The 14451-nt window shown below is 60.9% G+C and overlaps 1 protein-coding gene across 3 annotated transcripts in view; it reads right to left on the minus strand.

Moving 5' to 3' along the window:
* Positions 1–14451, minus strand: part of COL18A1 (collagen type XVIII alpha 1 chain) — a 90349-nt gene that overhangs the window by 36681 nt on the left and 39217 nt on the right. For 2 of the 3 annotated variants that reach the window (XM_042957282.1, XM_042957281.1), the window contains exon 3: positions 1949–2493. In XM_042957282.1, the coding sequence (XP_042813216.1) occupies positions 1949–2493 (545 nt within the window). Of the gene's footprint in view, positions 1–1948; positions 2494–12278; positions 13676–14451 lie in introns of those variants that run through there. The other variant, XM_042957283.1, reaches the window with a different exon arrangement.

Consider the following 14451-nt stretch of genomic DNA (forward strand, 5'->3'; position numbering starts at 1 on the left):
GCTTCTGCCAAATCTTGTAAATCACGTGACGTGAGTGATTCTTCTCCAGGAACTTCAATTCAGAAAGTCTGCAAAACCCGGTGCTAAACCGATTTGTCTCCTGTTCGACAAGCTTCTCTCGGCCAGCTGGAATCCGTTCAAACACCCACACAGAAAATTCCTGAAGCCTCTAGTCCGTGGGGACATAAGGAGACTTGGCTCAGGTGCATGTGACACAAGCGAAGTCGGCTGGAAGTCAAGCAGCCACCCGGGGCAAGCAGGCCACAGCCCAGAGCCGACGGAGGAGCCTACACCCTGCTCCAGGAGTCCTGTCTTCCTCACCTTCAGAGACTTGGCCACGATAGGACACGCCGTGGGCCTCTTCCACGTAAACACTTTAAATACCTCAACGGTTTGAACAAAAAAGTGACACGGTGAAAACGCAAGTGACAAACTGAGAGCTAAAACTTTAAGTGCACAAAACCAAGGACCATTTTCTTTCACATATAAAGAGTTTGTAAAAGTCAATAAGAAATTATCGAACCCCCAAGACAAAAGTGCAAAGACCATAAATGGGCCAGTCACAAAAGAAGAAATGCAAGTAGCCAAAAGCCATGTAAAAAAAAAAAAAAATCTAAGTCTGTCTACACTAGCAACCGAGAAATGCAAGTTAAAACACCCAGACGCCATCGGCCTATTTCGAGTGGCGAATGTGTTTTGCACACGTGACACGCAGCCCCGACGAGGCACAGGGAGGAGGCGCCGGGCGTCCTCACCCGCGACAGTGGTGACCCGGGCAACCCTGTCCCCACCCGCACACAGGCAGCCTTTCTGCTGAAGTGTTAGAGACGTGGGGACACACGGGACGCTTTTTTGTCCTCCGCTTCCCGGGAAGTCACACGACAAACAGCCAGTGGACACAGCCCCCGCCTCGACAGACGGCTCTCTCTGACTTCTTTGCAGTTAATCACGTTTGAGGATCAAAGCGAAAACACAAAGAGGCCCAGTTTCGTGTCAAAGTCCTGCTGGCTCCCAGACCCGAAGGGTTAAAGTTCCTGCCAGAGGCGAAAGGTCAGCTTTCAGCACCCAAGTCACCAGGACTTAGAACAACTTTCATGAAGCAGCCTTTCTCTAGGCAATAATTAACTTTCTGTCCCCCGGGGACACGGCCCCTTTCAGCACACACAGGGGCCCCTGTCTGGACCGCTGAGCGGGGACGCTCTAGCCGCCGGCTGGCTCCAGTGTCAGGGTTTGGGGGTCTGTGGCTCAGTGCCCGTGGAGGGTGTCCGCGCGACGTTCACGGGAGGCGGGGAGTCCGGCTCAAGTTTCCAACAAGCGTGGGCGCTGAGGGCCCGGGAGAAAGACCCCCTCCAGGCTCTGGGATCCGCCTGCCCCCAGAATGAAGGGCCGAGGCCAGGCCTAGGGGTGGGGGCTTCCCCGAGGACATGGCGGGACCGCCACGAGCCAGTTGCCCTGGCGAAATTCTGCCCTCGCTGCTCGGAAGCCGCGCTGAGGGCCTGCTGAGCAGTTTGGTGAAAATAAGGTCATCGGCACGTTGACGGGGCGGGTGAGCGCGCCCTCCAGGGTGCAGCCCGCCCCCACAACAGCCCACGCTCAGGGCCACGCCACGTGCACAGCTCACGTAGCTGGGCCGGGATGCCGACTCCCGTCTGCCCCGTGGGGCAGGGGGGCCCGGACCCCGGGGTCACCGCGGGCACCACGCGCAACGGAGGGGCTCTCGTGTGCCGCGGACGGGGTCCAGTTGGGAAGGGGACGGTGCCGGGGGGCCTCCGAGACTTCCACCACATCCCCAACCGGGGCCTGCACTCAAGCGGCCGGCGGCCCCGCCCCGCGGGCGGTCCTCTCCCTGGCGCTGCTGCACAAGGCAGGAGGCAGACCGTCCCTTGACCCGGTGGCCAGACCCCCACACCAGGGCCGGTCCCCACACCAGCGGTGGCTGTCAGCTTACCTGGAACCTGCTGGGGTCTGCTCCTCCAGCCTGGGCCACGAAGAGGCCGGCGCCGGGCTCCAGCTCCAGGGCCCGCGGGGAGCGCACCAAGGGCACCCTCTGGAACAGCTCGCAGTCCACGAACAGCGCCACGGTCGCGCCGTCCACGCTGAGTGCGAAGCGCGTCCACTGGCCGGTGAAGGCGGGCAGGCGGAAGCTGGCGGCCGTGCGGGTGCGGGTGGCGCCGGGCTCGGTGTACAGGAGCTGGATGTGCTGCTGCCCGTCACGCACGGCCGACAGCTTCACGCCCACGGAGACCACCGCCTGGGCCGCGTCCGTGATGGCGAACAGCACCCCCGCGCCCTCGGTGGCGGGCCGGACGTGGAAGAGCAGTGAGAAGTCGCGGAAGAACGGGCTGGGGAAGTGGTACCGGGCCACCTGGCCGCTGCTGGCATCCGGGCCGAAGACGAAGGCCGGCCCGACGTCAGGGTCGTCCACCTGGGCGACCTGCTGGGGCGGCGGCTCTCCGAGCAGCTGCAGGAGCCCCACCTCCGTGCCCAGGCTCTCTGCAAAGAGGAGGGAGACCCCGGTGAGGCCAAGCAGGCAGGGTGCCAGGGGGACACTGAGTCACGAGGGGCTCCCCACCCGCCTGGCACCTGCCCCGCCTCTCCGGGCACCCTCCCGGGGCCGGGGCTTGTGGCTCACAGGCCCAAGGGGGACGCCACGGGCACCGCCCCAACCAGGGGGGGGCGAGGGTGCCGGGGGCTGCGCCCCATCCGCGCCCCGTGCTCAGGCCCCACTCCACCCCCACGACCCCCATGCCCACCCTCGGACAGCGGGAACAATACTCCGGCACCCGTCGAGGCACCTGCCCGGGGTGCTGACTGCATTACAGAGGAGAGAAAGCTGAACGCCAAGCAGCTCCCTGTGGTTTTACGACGTTACGAACCGGCCTGGAAACTAATCAAAGCCCTGGGGGTAGAAAATCAGAACGGGAGGCTGGGCTGTCCTGGCTCGAACCAGTCCTGTGTCCTGCGCCTGCTCGTAGGCGAATCCCACTCAAGTGCCCCAGGTTTGCCGGGGGCTTCCCTCCCCTCCCACGGTGTCCACGCTGCAGTGCCACAGCCACCCTGAGCTGGAGAGGGGCCACGTGGTGGATGAGCCACTGGGGAGAACGTGATCTCCTTCACCAACGGATGCTCACGCTGGACGGCCCTCCCTTCTGCTCAAGCACCCTCTTCCTCGGTGTCCTAGAGCACGTGAGCTCTGGTCTAGGCCGGGGACACGGCCATGGTGCCCGGTGTTCTCCCTCATTTCTCACCCTCCCAGGTAGGACCAGAGGCTGCTGTCGGGGCGGGGGAGGGACGCAGGCCCTGCTCTCCACGACCTGGTCCTGGGCCCCAGCAGGGCCTGACTTGGCCATGCACCTGTACCTGCCTGAGCCTGCAGGTGTAGCACTGAGGAGAACGCCTCCAAGGCATGCAAGCCCGACGACCTCGGACCAGGAGTGCCAGGTGCTGGGGGCAGAGGGCAGGGCCCACCTCTCTGTCCAGGGAGCCCGGTCACTGCCGGACACAGGAGGGGGCACACACCCGTTCAAGGAGACACCTATACGTTGGTGGCTTCCTGCACGCACACCCACTTTACCAGGTGGAGCCCAGTCCACCGTGGTTGGAGCCACAGTCCAGCCAAGGGCCCCGACCCGAAGCCTTTTCTCTCAAGACCCCCACCTACTGTCCGGGTGTGGTCGACCTCCGAGGTGTGACTCACACGGGGGAGACGCTCTTCTGGGAAGGGGCTGCCGACGCGCAGATGTCCCGAGGACCGTGGCGAGCGAGCCTGTGACCGTGCGCTCGAATATGTGTGCGTCTGTTTGTGTGTGATGGGGACCTGGGGTCTGTCCCTGAGCCGCAGGGCCAGGCTGACCTGGGACTTCCCAGGTCAGAGCAGGGGGAAGAAATACTGAACCCCGACTTCCTAAGGCAAGTTCTGTCTTTCAAAGAGCTCTTTGAGAACAAAGAATGAAAACAGAAGAGAGACAGACACCACCCACATGAGGACATGCACTTTGGATTCCTGCCAGGCCTCGCGCTCCCGGGCAGGGGTGGGCCTCTGCACCCTGCACGGGCCTGACGTCGCGCCCGGTAGGCAGCACCACCAGCCACCCGGGGTCCCCCGAGGCTCACAGGCAAGACCCTCATGCCGATGGGAAGTGGGGGGCGGGGGGGCCTTCCGCGAAGACGCCGGGCTCCGGGAGGACAGCGGTCCCTTGACGCTCAAAGACAGACACTGCTGGCCACCAAGATGGTGGCTGCTGTGATCGTCCCTTCATATCAGAAGTTCCCGGGGCCTGAGGGTGCACTCAGGGAGATGTTCTGAGATGAAGAAAACAGGACTCTCAGCGGCCTGTGTGCTAATGGCCCTGCTGTCCTGACTCAGCTGTCCTCAGAGTTACACGTGGATATGCCCACCACTGCCCTTCCTCCCGGGCGGCTAGAAGTTCTCCAAATTAATTCAGAATGCAAGATGCACCAGCCGCTGTTGTCCTGGGCTGAAAGACAGCAGCATGCTACAGGGGCAGCCCCGTGGAGACCAGCGACTCACAGACGGCTCCTTCTTTCTCTCCGTGAAATGCCTCATGGTTCCCATCGGGAGTAAGCCTCTGAAGGCCACGGCCCTAAAATCACTGGAACTAATAAGTGATTATAGCAAGCTTATGAGATACAAGATTAATATACAAAATTCACTTTCCTATATACCAGTAATGAGCAAGCAGGATTTGCAAAACATAATACCATTCACATTAGCTTTCCCACAGATTAGTTACTTAGGTGTAAATATAACAAATATATGTGCAACATCTACGTGAGGGAAACTATAAGACTCTGCTGAACTAAATCAAAGACCTAAATAAACGCAGAGATATTCCATGTTCATGGATAGGAAGACTCAATACTGTGAAGATGTCAGTTCTTCCCAACTTGGTCTGTCTGTAGATTGAATGCGATCCCCATCAAAACCCCAGCAAGTCATTTTGTGGCTATTGACAAACCGATTCTAAAGTTTATAGACAGACAAAACACCCAGAATAGCCAACACAATGTTGAAAAAGAACAAAGTTGGAGGACCGACACTACTGGCTTCAGGACTCACTGTAAAGCTGCAGTGATCAAGACAGTGTGGTGGTGGAGAAAGGACACACAGATTGATCCATGGGACAGAACGGAGAACCCAGAAGGAGAGCCACACAGAGACAGCCGACGGATCCCTGACAAAGGAGCAAAGGCAGTCAAGGGGGCAAAGAGTCTCTTCCACAAGGGGCGCTCGAAGGGGAATCTGGACGCAGACCTTACACTCTTCACAACAGTTCACTCACAACGGATCGCAGACCCAAACGTAGAATGCAAAACTATCGAACGCCTGGAAGACGATACAGGAGAAATCCTCGGGGACCTTGGACATGGGGACGATGTTTTAGATACAACACCAAAGGTACAACCTAATTGATAAGCTGGACTGCGTCAAAATGTAAAATCTCTGATCTGCGAAAGACACTGGTAAGAGATGAGCAGACAAGCCAGAGGCTGGGAGAAATATTTGCCACACGTATATCTGATAAAAGAAGATATATCCAAAATACACAAACACTTAAAACTCAGCAATAAGAAAACGGACAGCCCGATTAAAAAGTAGGCCAAAGACCCGAAGAGACACCTCACCAGAGAAGACATACAGATGTCACACGTCATCAGGGAAATGAAAATGAGGAGGGCACCTGTTGGGATGAGCACTGGGTGTTGTACGGAAACAAATTTGACAATAAATTTCATATTAAAAAAAAAAAGAAAGAAAATGAAAACGACAACGACGTCACCGTGCACCCGTGAGAACGGCCACAACCCGGAACCCCGACAACACGGATCGCTGGCGGGGACGCGGAGCAGAAGGAACGCTCCCTCACTGCTGGCGGGAAAGCAGAGAGGGGCAGCCGCCGCGGAGGAAGGTTTGCCGGTTTCTTACAAAACCGAACACGCTCTGACCATACGACCCAGCGGTCGTGCTCCTTGAGGTCTACCCAGAGGAGGTGAACGTTCACGTCCACACGACAACCCGCAGGCGGATGTTTACGGCAGCTTTATTCATAACTGCCAGACCTTGGAAGCAACCAAGGTGCCCTTCGGGAGGTGATGGGCAAACACACGGGTGCGTCCAGACGACGGGATGGTATTCGGCGCTAAGAAGGAGCGGGCCGTCACGCCACGAAGGCACGGAGGGTCCGCAGATGCATCTCACTAAGAGACAGCAGCCAATCTGAAAAGGCCGCATCCTGTACGATTCTATCTGTGCGACGTTCTGGAAAAGGCGGGACCATGGAGGCAACAGCAAGGTCAGGGGTTGCCAGAGGTAGTGGGGGTGATGTGATAAATGGATAGAATGCGGAGGCCTTTAGGGCAGTGAAAACACTCCCTCCTCATTACAACACCGTGACGGTGGACAGCTGTCATTACACATTTGTCCAAACCCACACAACACGCACCACTAAGAGCGAGTCCAGTGGAAACTACGAACTCTGGGTGATGAGGTGTCAGTGCAGGTTCATAGATGGCAATAAACACACAAGTCAGGTGGAGGCTGTTGACAGCGGGGGAGGCTGTGCGTGTGTGGGGGTGGGGGCAAGTGGGACACTTTCTGACAATCCACCGAGATGAGACGAGCCAGTTATCAGCCACATACACCCAACAACGGTGGAGAAGGTCCCCGAGACACTGTCTCATCCTACTTTCTTGTTAGAATAGAACATAAGGACCTCAGTGAGACAGATGGGCAGAGGCTCCCTGAACCTCATGAAGTGTCTAAAGAAAGCTCCAGACCCATCATGTTGTTACATACAGTCGCAACCACAAAGGAAAAAACGTCTGGGGTGAGTGCGGAACGTAAGGTCAGTGTCAAAGAGGAAAATACACTGAGAACAAACGTTTCAGGAAACATCAAAGGCTGTAAAGGTGGACTGAGAGACTAACGAACACCCTAGGAAGTGGAGACGTGCTCTCACCCCGTGGGCTCCACCTTTAACAACCACACTTGTCTGCACATTGTGCGCACACCGTGGCCCCAAGATGTCCATTCCGCAGCGTCTGGAACCTGCACATGGTCCTTTGCAGGTGTGATTAATGTTTCGGCCCCAGATGGGCAGATTAACCAGATCTGATGACATACATCCTTAAAAGCATATGTGTCTCCCAGCCAGGGAAACTTGGGCAGCCCCCGGAAGCTGGAAAAGGCAGGGGACGGACTCTTCCCTGCAGTCCCCAAAAGCAACACAGGACAGACACCTTGATTTTAGCCCAGTGAGACGGATTTCGGAATCCTGCCCTCCAGAACCATCAGGTTGCACATCTGAATTGTTTTAAGCCACTAAGTTTGCGGTTATTTGTTACAGCAGCCACAGGATACACGCACGTACGCAAATCCACAGAGGGAACGGGAAACCAGCAGCGAGGGGGCTCGGAGCTGGCTTCAGCTCTCTCTTGTGTGACTCCCATCTCAATGCCAGCGTAGCTCATGAGCTAGTTCTGGGATAAAAATGTAACCCAGGAGAGAAGCAGCAGAGGACAAGATGATGGGGCAGAGTGGTCCTAAGGGATGAGAATGGCAGGCAGAGGCGGTCCCCCAGGGCCAGAACTTGCGGGCTTGGGAGAAGGAAGGCTCACTCTAAGCCCCGGCTGCTCTCTGCACACCCTCTCCTCCTCGGAACTGAGGCCCATATCTGCAGAGCCTGCTCTTCCAAGTGGGGCTGCCCACAGACCTCTGTGTAAGGAGCCCTGTCAGGAGGCGGGCGTCCCCGAACAGTTCTACGTACTTCAAACACATGCCGAGGCTCCCGGAACACTGGATGTGCTGCTTGGAGCGGACAAGGGAGCACCCACAGCCACTCTTGCCGGTCACAAGGTCAGCCTCTCTGGGCGCATGGCCCCAGTACAGGAAGGGGCTGCTGAGCCTCCTGCGTACTCCAAGAATCAGGAGATCAGAAAGAGAACATAGAGGGAAAGCAGCATGGCAGTGGGGGAGAGGCTGGGCCCGTATACCAGGAAGAGAAATGATCCCAAACAAGATCCTACACTGGAATCACTGACACACAAAACTCAACCGTGTGAAGCTGAGCATCTGCCCCCACTGCCTGCTTTGTGGGTTCTCTCCAGACAGGTGTCAAGACAAAAACAAATTGCATATTACGTGTGACAATCACATTCTCACATGGTAAACCTGATCTGATATCCAGATGGATGGATGGATGGATGGATGGATGGATGGATGGATGGATATGTGGATGAATGGATGTGTGGGTGGATGGATGGACAGATGAATAGGTTGGTGGGTGGGTGAGTGGATGGATGGATGTGTGCATGGATGGATGGATGGATGGATGGGTGGATGGATGGATGTGTGGGTGGACGGATGGGTGAGTGGATGGATGGATGGATGGATGGATGGATGGATGGATGGTTAGGTGGATGGGTGGGTGGGTGGGTGGGTGGGTGGATGGATGGATGGATGAGTGGGTGGATAGATAGGTGAGTGGATGGATAGATGGATGGACGGATGGATGGATGGGTATGTGGATGAATGGATGTGTGGGTGGATGGATGGATAGGTGAGTAGGTTGGTGGGTGAGTGGATGGATGGATGGATGGATGGATGGATGTGTGCATGGATGGATGGATGGATGGATGGATGGATGGATGGATGGATGAGTGGGTGGATAGATAGGTGAGTGGATGGATGGATGGATGGATGGATGGATGGATGGATGGTTAGGTGGATGGGTGGGTGGGTGGATGGATGGGTGATGGATGGACATATGGGTGAATGGATGGGTGGATAGATGGATGGATGGGTGGGTGGGTGGATGGATGGATGGGGTGAGTGGGTGGGTGAACGGATGGATGGATGGATGGATGGATGGATGGATGGATGGATGAGTGGGTGGATAGATGGGTGGGTAGATGGATAGATGGATGAATGGGTGGGTGGGCGGATGGATGTGTGGGTGGATGGATAGATAGGTGAATAGGTGGGTGGGTGAGTGGATGGATAGATGGGCGGATGGGTGGGTGAGTGGATGGATGGATGGGTGGATGAAAGTGGGTGGGTGGACCAGCTGCTCACATGAAATATAATAGTAACAATAGTTCAAGATTTGATTTCTCAACTGAAAAGGAAAGCGGTCACAAATGACTTCCCTGTGGCAGGACGGACAACTCCTTCACTAAGGGGAAGGACGGTGTCAGGGAGATGGTCCTATGAGTCCCCATGGAGGGTCCAACCTGCCAGTACATGGGCACAATCGCAGCCGCCATCTTGCTCCTCCTCAGTGAGGCCAAAGGTGAGCTCCTGTCTGCACGATGTCCTACCTCAGTTCTTCAGTGCAGGAAGGAATAACCACCGGAGACAACGGTAAGCTTGATGCTCCTGGGGTGGATGGTCAAGGAGACCCCATTCCAAGCGCTGCGTACCTCCTTACCTGCAGACAATGTCATCCACCGATTTGGGCACCTGATACCCCAGCAAGAAAGAATGAGACACCAAAGCCACTGCAGGTGCATCTGTGCGAAGCTCAGTCGGCGTCCTCAAACGGTATTTGTAGGTTGCCAAGAGGTGAAAGGTAAGCCTAAGTATTTTTCCATGAAGGTGGTCTGGTCTGGTCTTAAAGTGAAGTGAGGCCTCAAGTCATTGAAGCACTTAAACCGCACTGTTTCTGAATTCACGTTTCGTTAAACAGTAGACGCAAAGCCCAGCAGTGGGGAAGCCTGAGCACACGGCGGGTCCAGGGCAGACGTCCCCAGAAGACAGCGCCAGCCTCAGAACCGTCACAGTGACGGGACCCCACCCGGCCACCTGGGGTCCTCGCAGCCTGGGGTTCTGCTTGTCCGGCGTCCATGTGGCACTTGGGTCCAGTCCGGGAGCTAGGCTGCCTGGGTCCAGCTCCCAGCTCCCTCTTGCTAGCCGGGCAGCGCACACACATCTTTATCCCCATTTGACTCAGTTTCTCCCCTGTACACAAGCGTAACAACACCTGCTCCAGGCTCAGAACATGACCTTGTCTTCACCGTCAGGCTGCACGTTACTGTGCTGTGGCGATGCCCCCACTTGGTGCCCCCTTTCCCAGGGGACAGTCCCCCTGCTGGCTGAGCCTCTCCCGTATGGGGGCCCTACTTATTTTTCTCTGGGGCCTGAGACACAAGCCCACAGAGACAGACTTGACACAGGTCCCCAACGGCGTGCTGACCCATGGCCAGCTCCAGCCCCAGCATGGGAGCTCCCATAGCAGCCCTCTCCTCTCGACCACCTCCCTGGGCCCCAACCAGTGGCTGCACTGTCCCCGCCCCCCCCAGTCCAGGGCTGGTGCCAGCCACTCCCCCCCAACTCTCCCTGCGGGAATAAGAAGAAAGCAGATAAGGAGAGGCACTTCCAAGGGGCTGGACAGAGCTGCAGCTCGGGCTGGTGTGCTGGGACCAAGTGATCCGTCCACACCCCATTGCCCCAGCGTGAAGGGAGTGGGGGCCATCTCTGCCCTGGATCCTGTGGCCCCCACGTAGGACACACTCGAGAGAAGGGACAGAAATGGCGGTGCCTTGGTGGGGAGCCTCTGTGGGGAGTTCTGGTGGGGGTCCCGGGAAAGAAGCAGCACACACCCTTCGGGTCTCCCTCTGCTATAGAAAACCGCCCCCCCACAATCCCCCCCGCCATAATCCCCCTCCCCCACAGCCTCCCAATATCCAGGTGGCCCAAGGACCTCCCTCAGCCAGGACCCTCACACTCACTGCTGGAGGACCAGTTACCAACACGAAGGAGGGGACTAGGGTCCCCCTTAGTCCCTTCCCTCCGGATCAGGGCCTTCCTCCCGCCCCGCCCACCCCCATCAAGTGGCCTAGCAGTGGGTGGTCCCCAGCCCCCAGCTCTGGCTCCCCTGGGACCCTCGCCCCGCCAGACCACACCCAGGAGGGGTCCCTGCTGTGATGGAGGCCTGACCCCCACCTCTGACCTGAGGGGGCACAGGCAGTTGGCACTGACAGAGGAATTCCCCAGGATTCCGCCGGGAACACGGCCTCCCTGACCGGCGGGGGCCCTGCCAACGTGTGCAGATGTCCAGTGAGAAGTCCCTTTCAGGCCACTTGGCTGACTGAGGCAGCTGCGGTCAGAGAAATTCCACACCCCACGCAGCCCTGCCTGCTGCATGAGAACCCCCCCCCCCAGCCCCAGCTCCCGCCCTTGTTCCCTGGCAGCCACAGGGCCCTTGGCTGTGCACACACTGGGACTGCAGGGCCCCACGCAGGATGCTCCTCGGCCAGATGACCTCCTGGCCACTCCTGCTCACTCACACGCAGTGTTCAGCCTGCCTGCTCGTCCGTCCGCGGCAGCCACGGTCCCCCTCCATCCCATCCCACACGCTTCCTCCTTGGAGGTGGGCACAGGGACACATCCCTGAGGGGACCAGCAGCGTGACACTCCCCACCTTGGGGTCCAGTGCAGCCCGCTCTGAAGTTCAATGACCCCAGGGAATGAAGCAGGTCAAGGCCGCTCCCGAGGGCGTGGGGTGGGGGGCAGGGGAAGCAGGACACACAGCCCGACGGGGATGGGCCGGGGCCTCGAGGGTCAACGGGAGCAGGCACGCTGTTCAGGGGCCCACCCGTGGAGGCAGAGGCAGCTGGGGGGCCTTTCTAAGGTTACGGCCCTGCCCTGTCCCCTGCCCACCACGGGGCGATGGGGCACAGCCCACATGGGGGGTGAGGCCCAGGAGCGGCCCCCAGAGCTCACAGATCCAGATGGGGCAGCCCCTGACCTCCACAGACCCGCTGCTCACACGGCTGTGACCCCTTGACCTTCTAAGCAGCAAGAACCCTCCCTCCAGCATCGAACCCTGGAGGCCTCCTCAGCCTCCATGAACCCCCCCCCAGCCATGCAGACTGGACCACAATGGGCCAGAGGAGCCAGAATTTGGCTGGCAGGTCAGGTCACAGCCTCATGCCTCTGTCTCCACCACCCCCCCCCCCCCCCCGCCACCCCGGTAACTGCGAGTGTCAATGGCTCTCTTGGAGCCATGGGGAGGACGGAAGGAGCCATGACCTTCAGACAGGGATTGCTCCCGAGCCTGGGCCCTTGTCGTGCACCGTGCCAGGGTCACACGCCCTCTCTCCCACTCCAGGGCTCAGCCTCCCGCCTGCAAAACGGCATCACGCCCCCTCTGCCTCTTGCTTGGCATCGTGGGCGGGGTGGGGGCCTCTGCCAGCACGGCCAAGTTCCCCCGAGGGGACAGGAAGGACAGGGCGGGGAGGATGGGCCTGCCAGTTACCTGCACCCGGCCCAATGAACACGCAGACCCCGTCCTCCTGGGCCGGGAGCGAGGCACAGGTGACCGGCAGCCCGCCCCCGTCCAGGTGGCTCCAGCACGCATCCTCCAGGGCCTCGCAGAACTGGCGGCAGGGCGGAGGGGCGGGCAGCGGGCCAGCACCGCAGGGCGGGGCCAGCAGCAGGCAGAAGAACCAGGCGAGGAAGCGGTGGCAGTGCGTCCGGAGGAGGGCCCCCCACGCCCGCGCGGCGGCCCGCACCTCCTCGCTGCTGGCGTGCCGGAGGTGGTTGGGCACCCAGGAGCGCCCGATGCCCAGGTGACCGCAGACCGGCAGGGAGGGTGGCAGGGGCAGGCAGCGGCCGGTGGGGGTCGGCAGGTCAGCCCCGGGCAGCGCGGAGTTATTAGCGAGACCAAGCCCCACAGAGTTAGCCACGTGAGGAGCCCAAGCACCCTTGTCCCCGGTGACAGCGGGGAGTGGGATCGGAGACACCGGGGCGGGGAGGTCAGAGGACAGAGCCAAGGGGGCAGCGTGGGCGCCCGGGAGACCCGTCACCAGCGGAAGCAGATGTGGCGCGGGCCTGCGGCTGTCAGCGAGTCGGCGCTGCCGGCGGGCACGGGCTGCCATGGGGGAGGGTCCTCCGCCGTCCAGATCGTGGGGCCGCCCCGGGGACGGCTGTGTCCCCCGGGGAGGGGTCCCGCCCGGCACAGAGAAGAGAGAAGCTCTACCTGGAGAAGATGGCGGCACCGAGGGCTCCCTGAGCGGTGCCCGTGGCCCGCCGGGGGAGGGAGGCAGCTGGGTGGGCACTGGCAGGGTGCCAGCCTCGGTCCTCTGGGTGTCCGGAGAGGTCAGGGCCCTACTGCCCAGCCAGAGAGTGGTCCCGTCCTCCGGCGGGACGCCGGAGGGCCCCGGGAGGGTGAGGGGGGCCGTGGGGGTCCCAGGGGCTGGCGTCTCCGCCCCGGTGGAGCTCTGGCTGGGAGTGGTGCCGTCCCACAGCTGGACGAAGCTGCGGATGCCCTGGGCCACGTTCAGGATCTTGGCTCCGACGCCGGCGATGTTCTCCTCCTTCGTGTCCGGGCCCGCCGTGGAGGCAGTGGGTGCGGCGGAAGCCGGGTCCCGGCCGGTCTCCAGCCTCCCCGGGGGCGGCTCAGGGCTGGCAGGGGCTCCCCCCTGCTCCGTGGGGTCATCCCGGGGGGCCACGCGAGCCGCGGTCTCCTCCGTGGGCTGCACGTGTGGGCTGCGCGGGGGTGCGGAGGCCGGTTCCACCGTGGGCCCAGCGGTCCTAGGGGCCCACAGCCAGTTCAGTAGGTCAACCTGGGCGGCCGCGAGGCCATAGGTGAGCAGCAGCAGCAGCAGCAGAAGGCCCCGGCGGCCGCCGGGGTCACGAGCCATCGGTGCAGTGCGCTCGGCCGGGGCCCGCGGGCGGTGTCTGCGTCCCGGGGGCGGGGCCGGCCTGGCCCCGCCCTCCCCGCCCGCCCCGCCCCGCCCGCCGCCTGCCGCTCGGGTTGGCCTTTCCAGGGGGCTCCTTCCACCTTCTCAGCCTGGGCGGAGGGAGAAGGCTCAGACCTCTAAATAGAGGGGACAGGCACCCCGGCGAACTTGTCACCCCCGTCTTGGAAGCAGCCGCAGACTGCTTCGCGGCGCGCCCAGCGCCCTCCACCGACCCGCGTGCCGGAGGCACGGGCCTGGGGGTGCCCTCCGCGAGAAGGGGCCCGGCCCGGCAGGGGCCGTCTGCTGGGAGCAGGGCTGGGGACACAGGGCACCCCGGGCAGCTCCGGGCGCGCCTGCCGTCCCCGCGGCGGAGAGCACCCCGGAGGAGCCTGGCTGGGGCCACCAATCTGTGGCGACGCTGGAACTTCAGAAGTGCTCCGCGTTCCAATTCCCCTGCAGCAAGTGCCGCCTCGGCTACGTTCTCCACGGAGGACCCCGAGGGCGGGTGGTCGGGGACCCACGGGCCAGGCGCCCGCCTGCTCCGAGCCAGGCGCTCCTCAGCACCCCGACCTCCGGTGCCCCCGGGACGCCCCTCCGTCCTTCTCCCCGGAGCACACGTGCTGGGCCCGACACAACCACCGCGTCTCTGCACGGGGGTGGGGGAGGGGGTGGTTCAGGTTACCCGGACTCTGCACGGGGCCCGGGGGTGGGGGCTCCTGTTACCCCGAGAGCTGCTGCCCGCCCCCC

Source organism: Panthera tigris, chromosome C2 (assembly GCF_018350195.1).
Source record: "Panthera tigris isolate Pti1 chromosome C2, P.tigris_Pti1_mat1.1, whole genome shotgun sequence".
Lineage (NCBI taxonomy): Eukaryota > Metazoa > Chordata > Mammalia > Carnivora > Felidae > Panthera > Panthera tigris.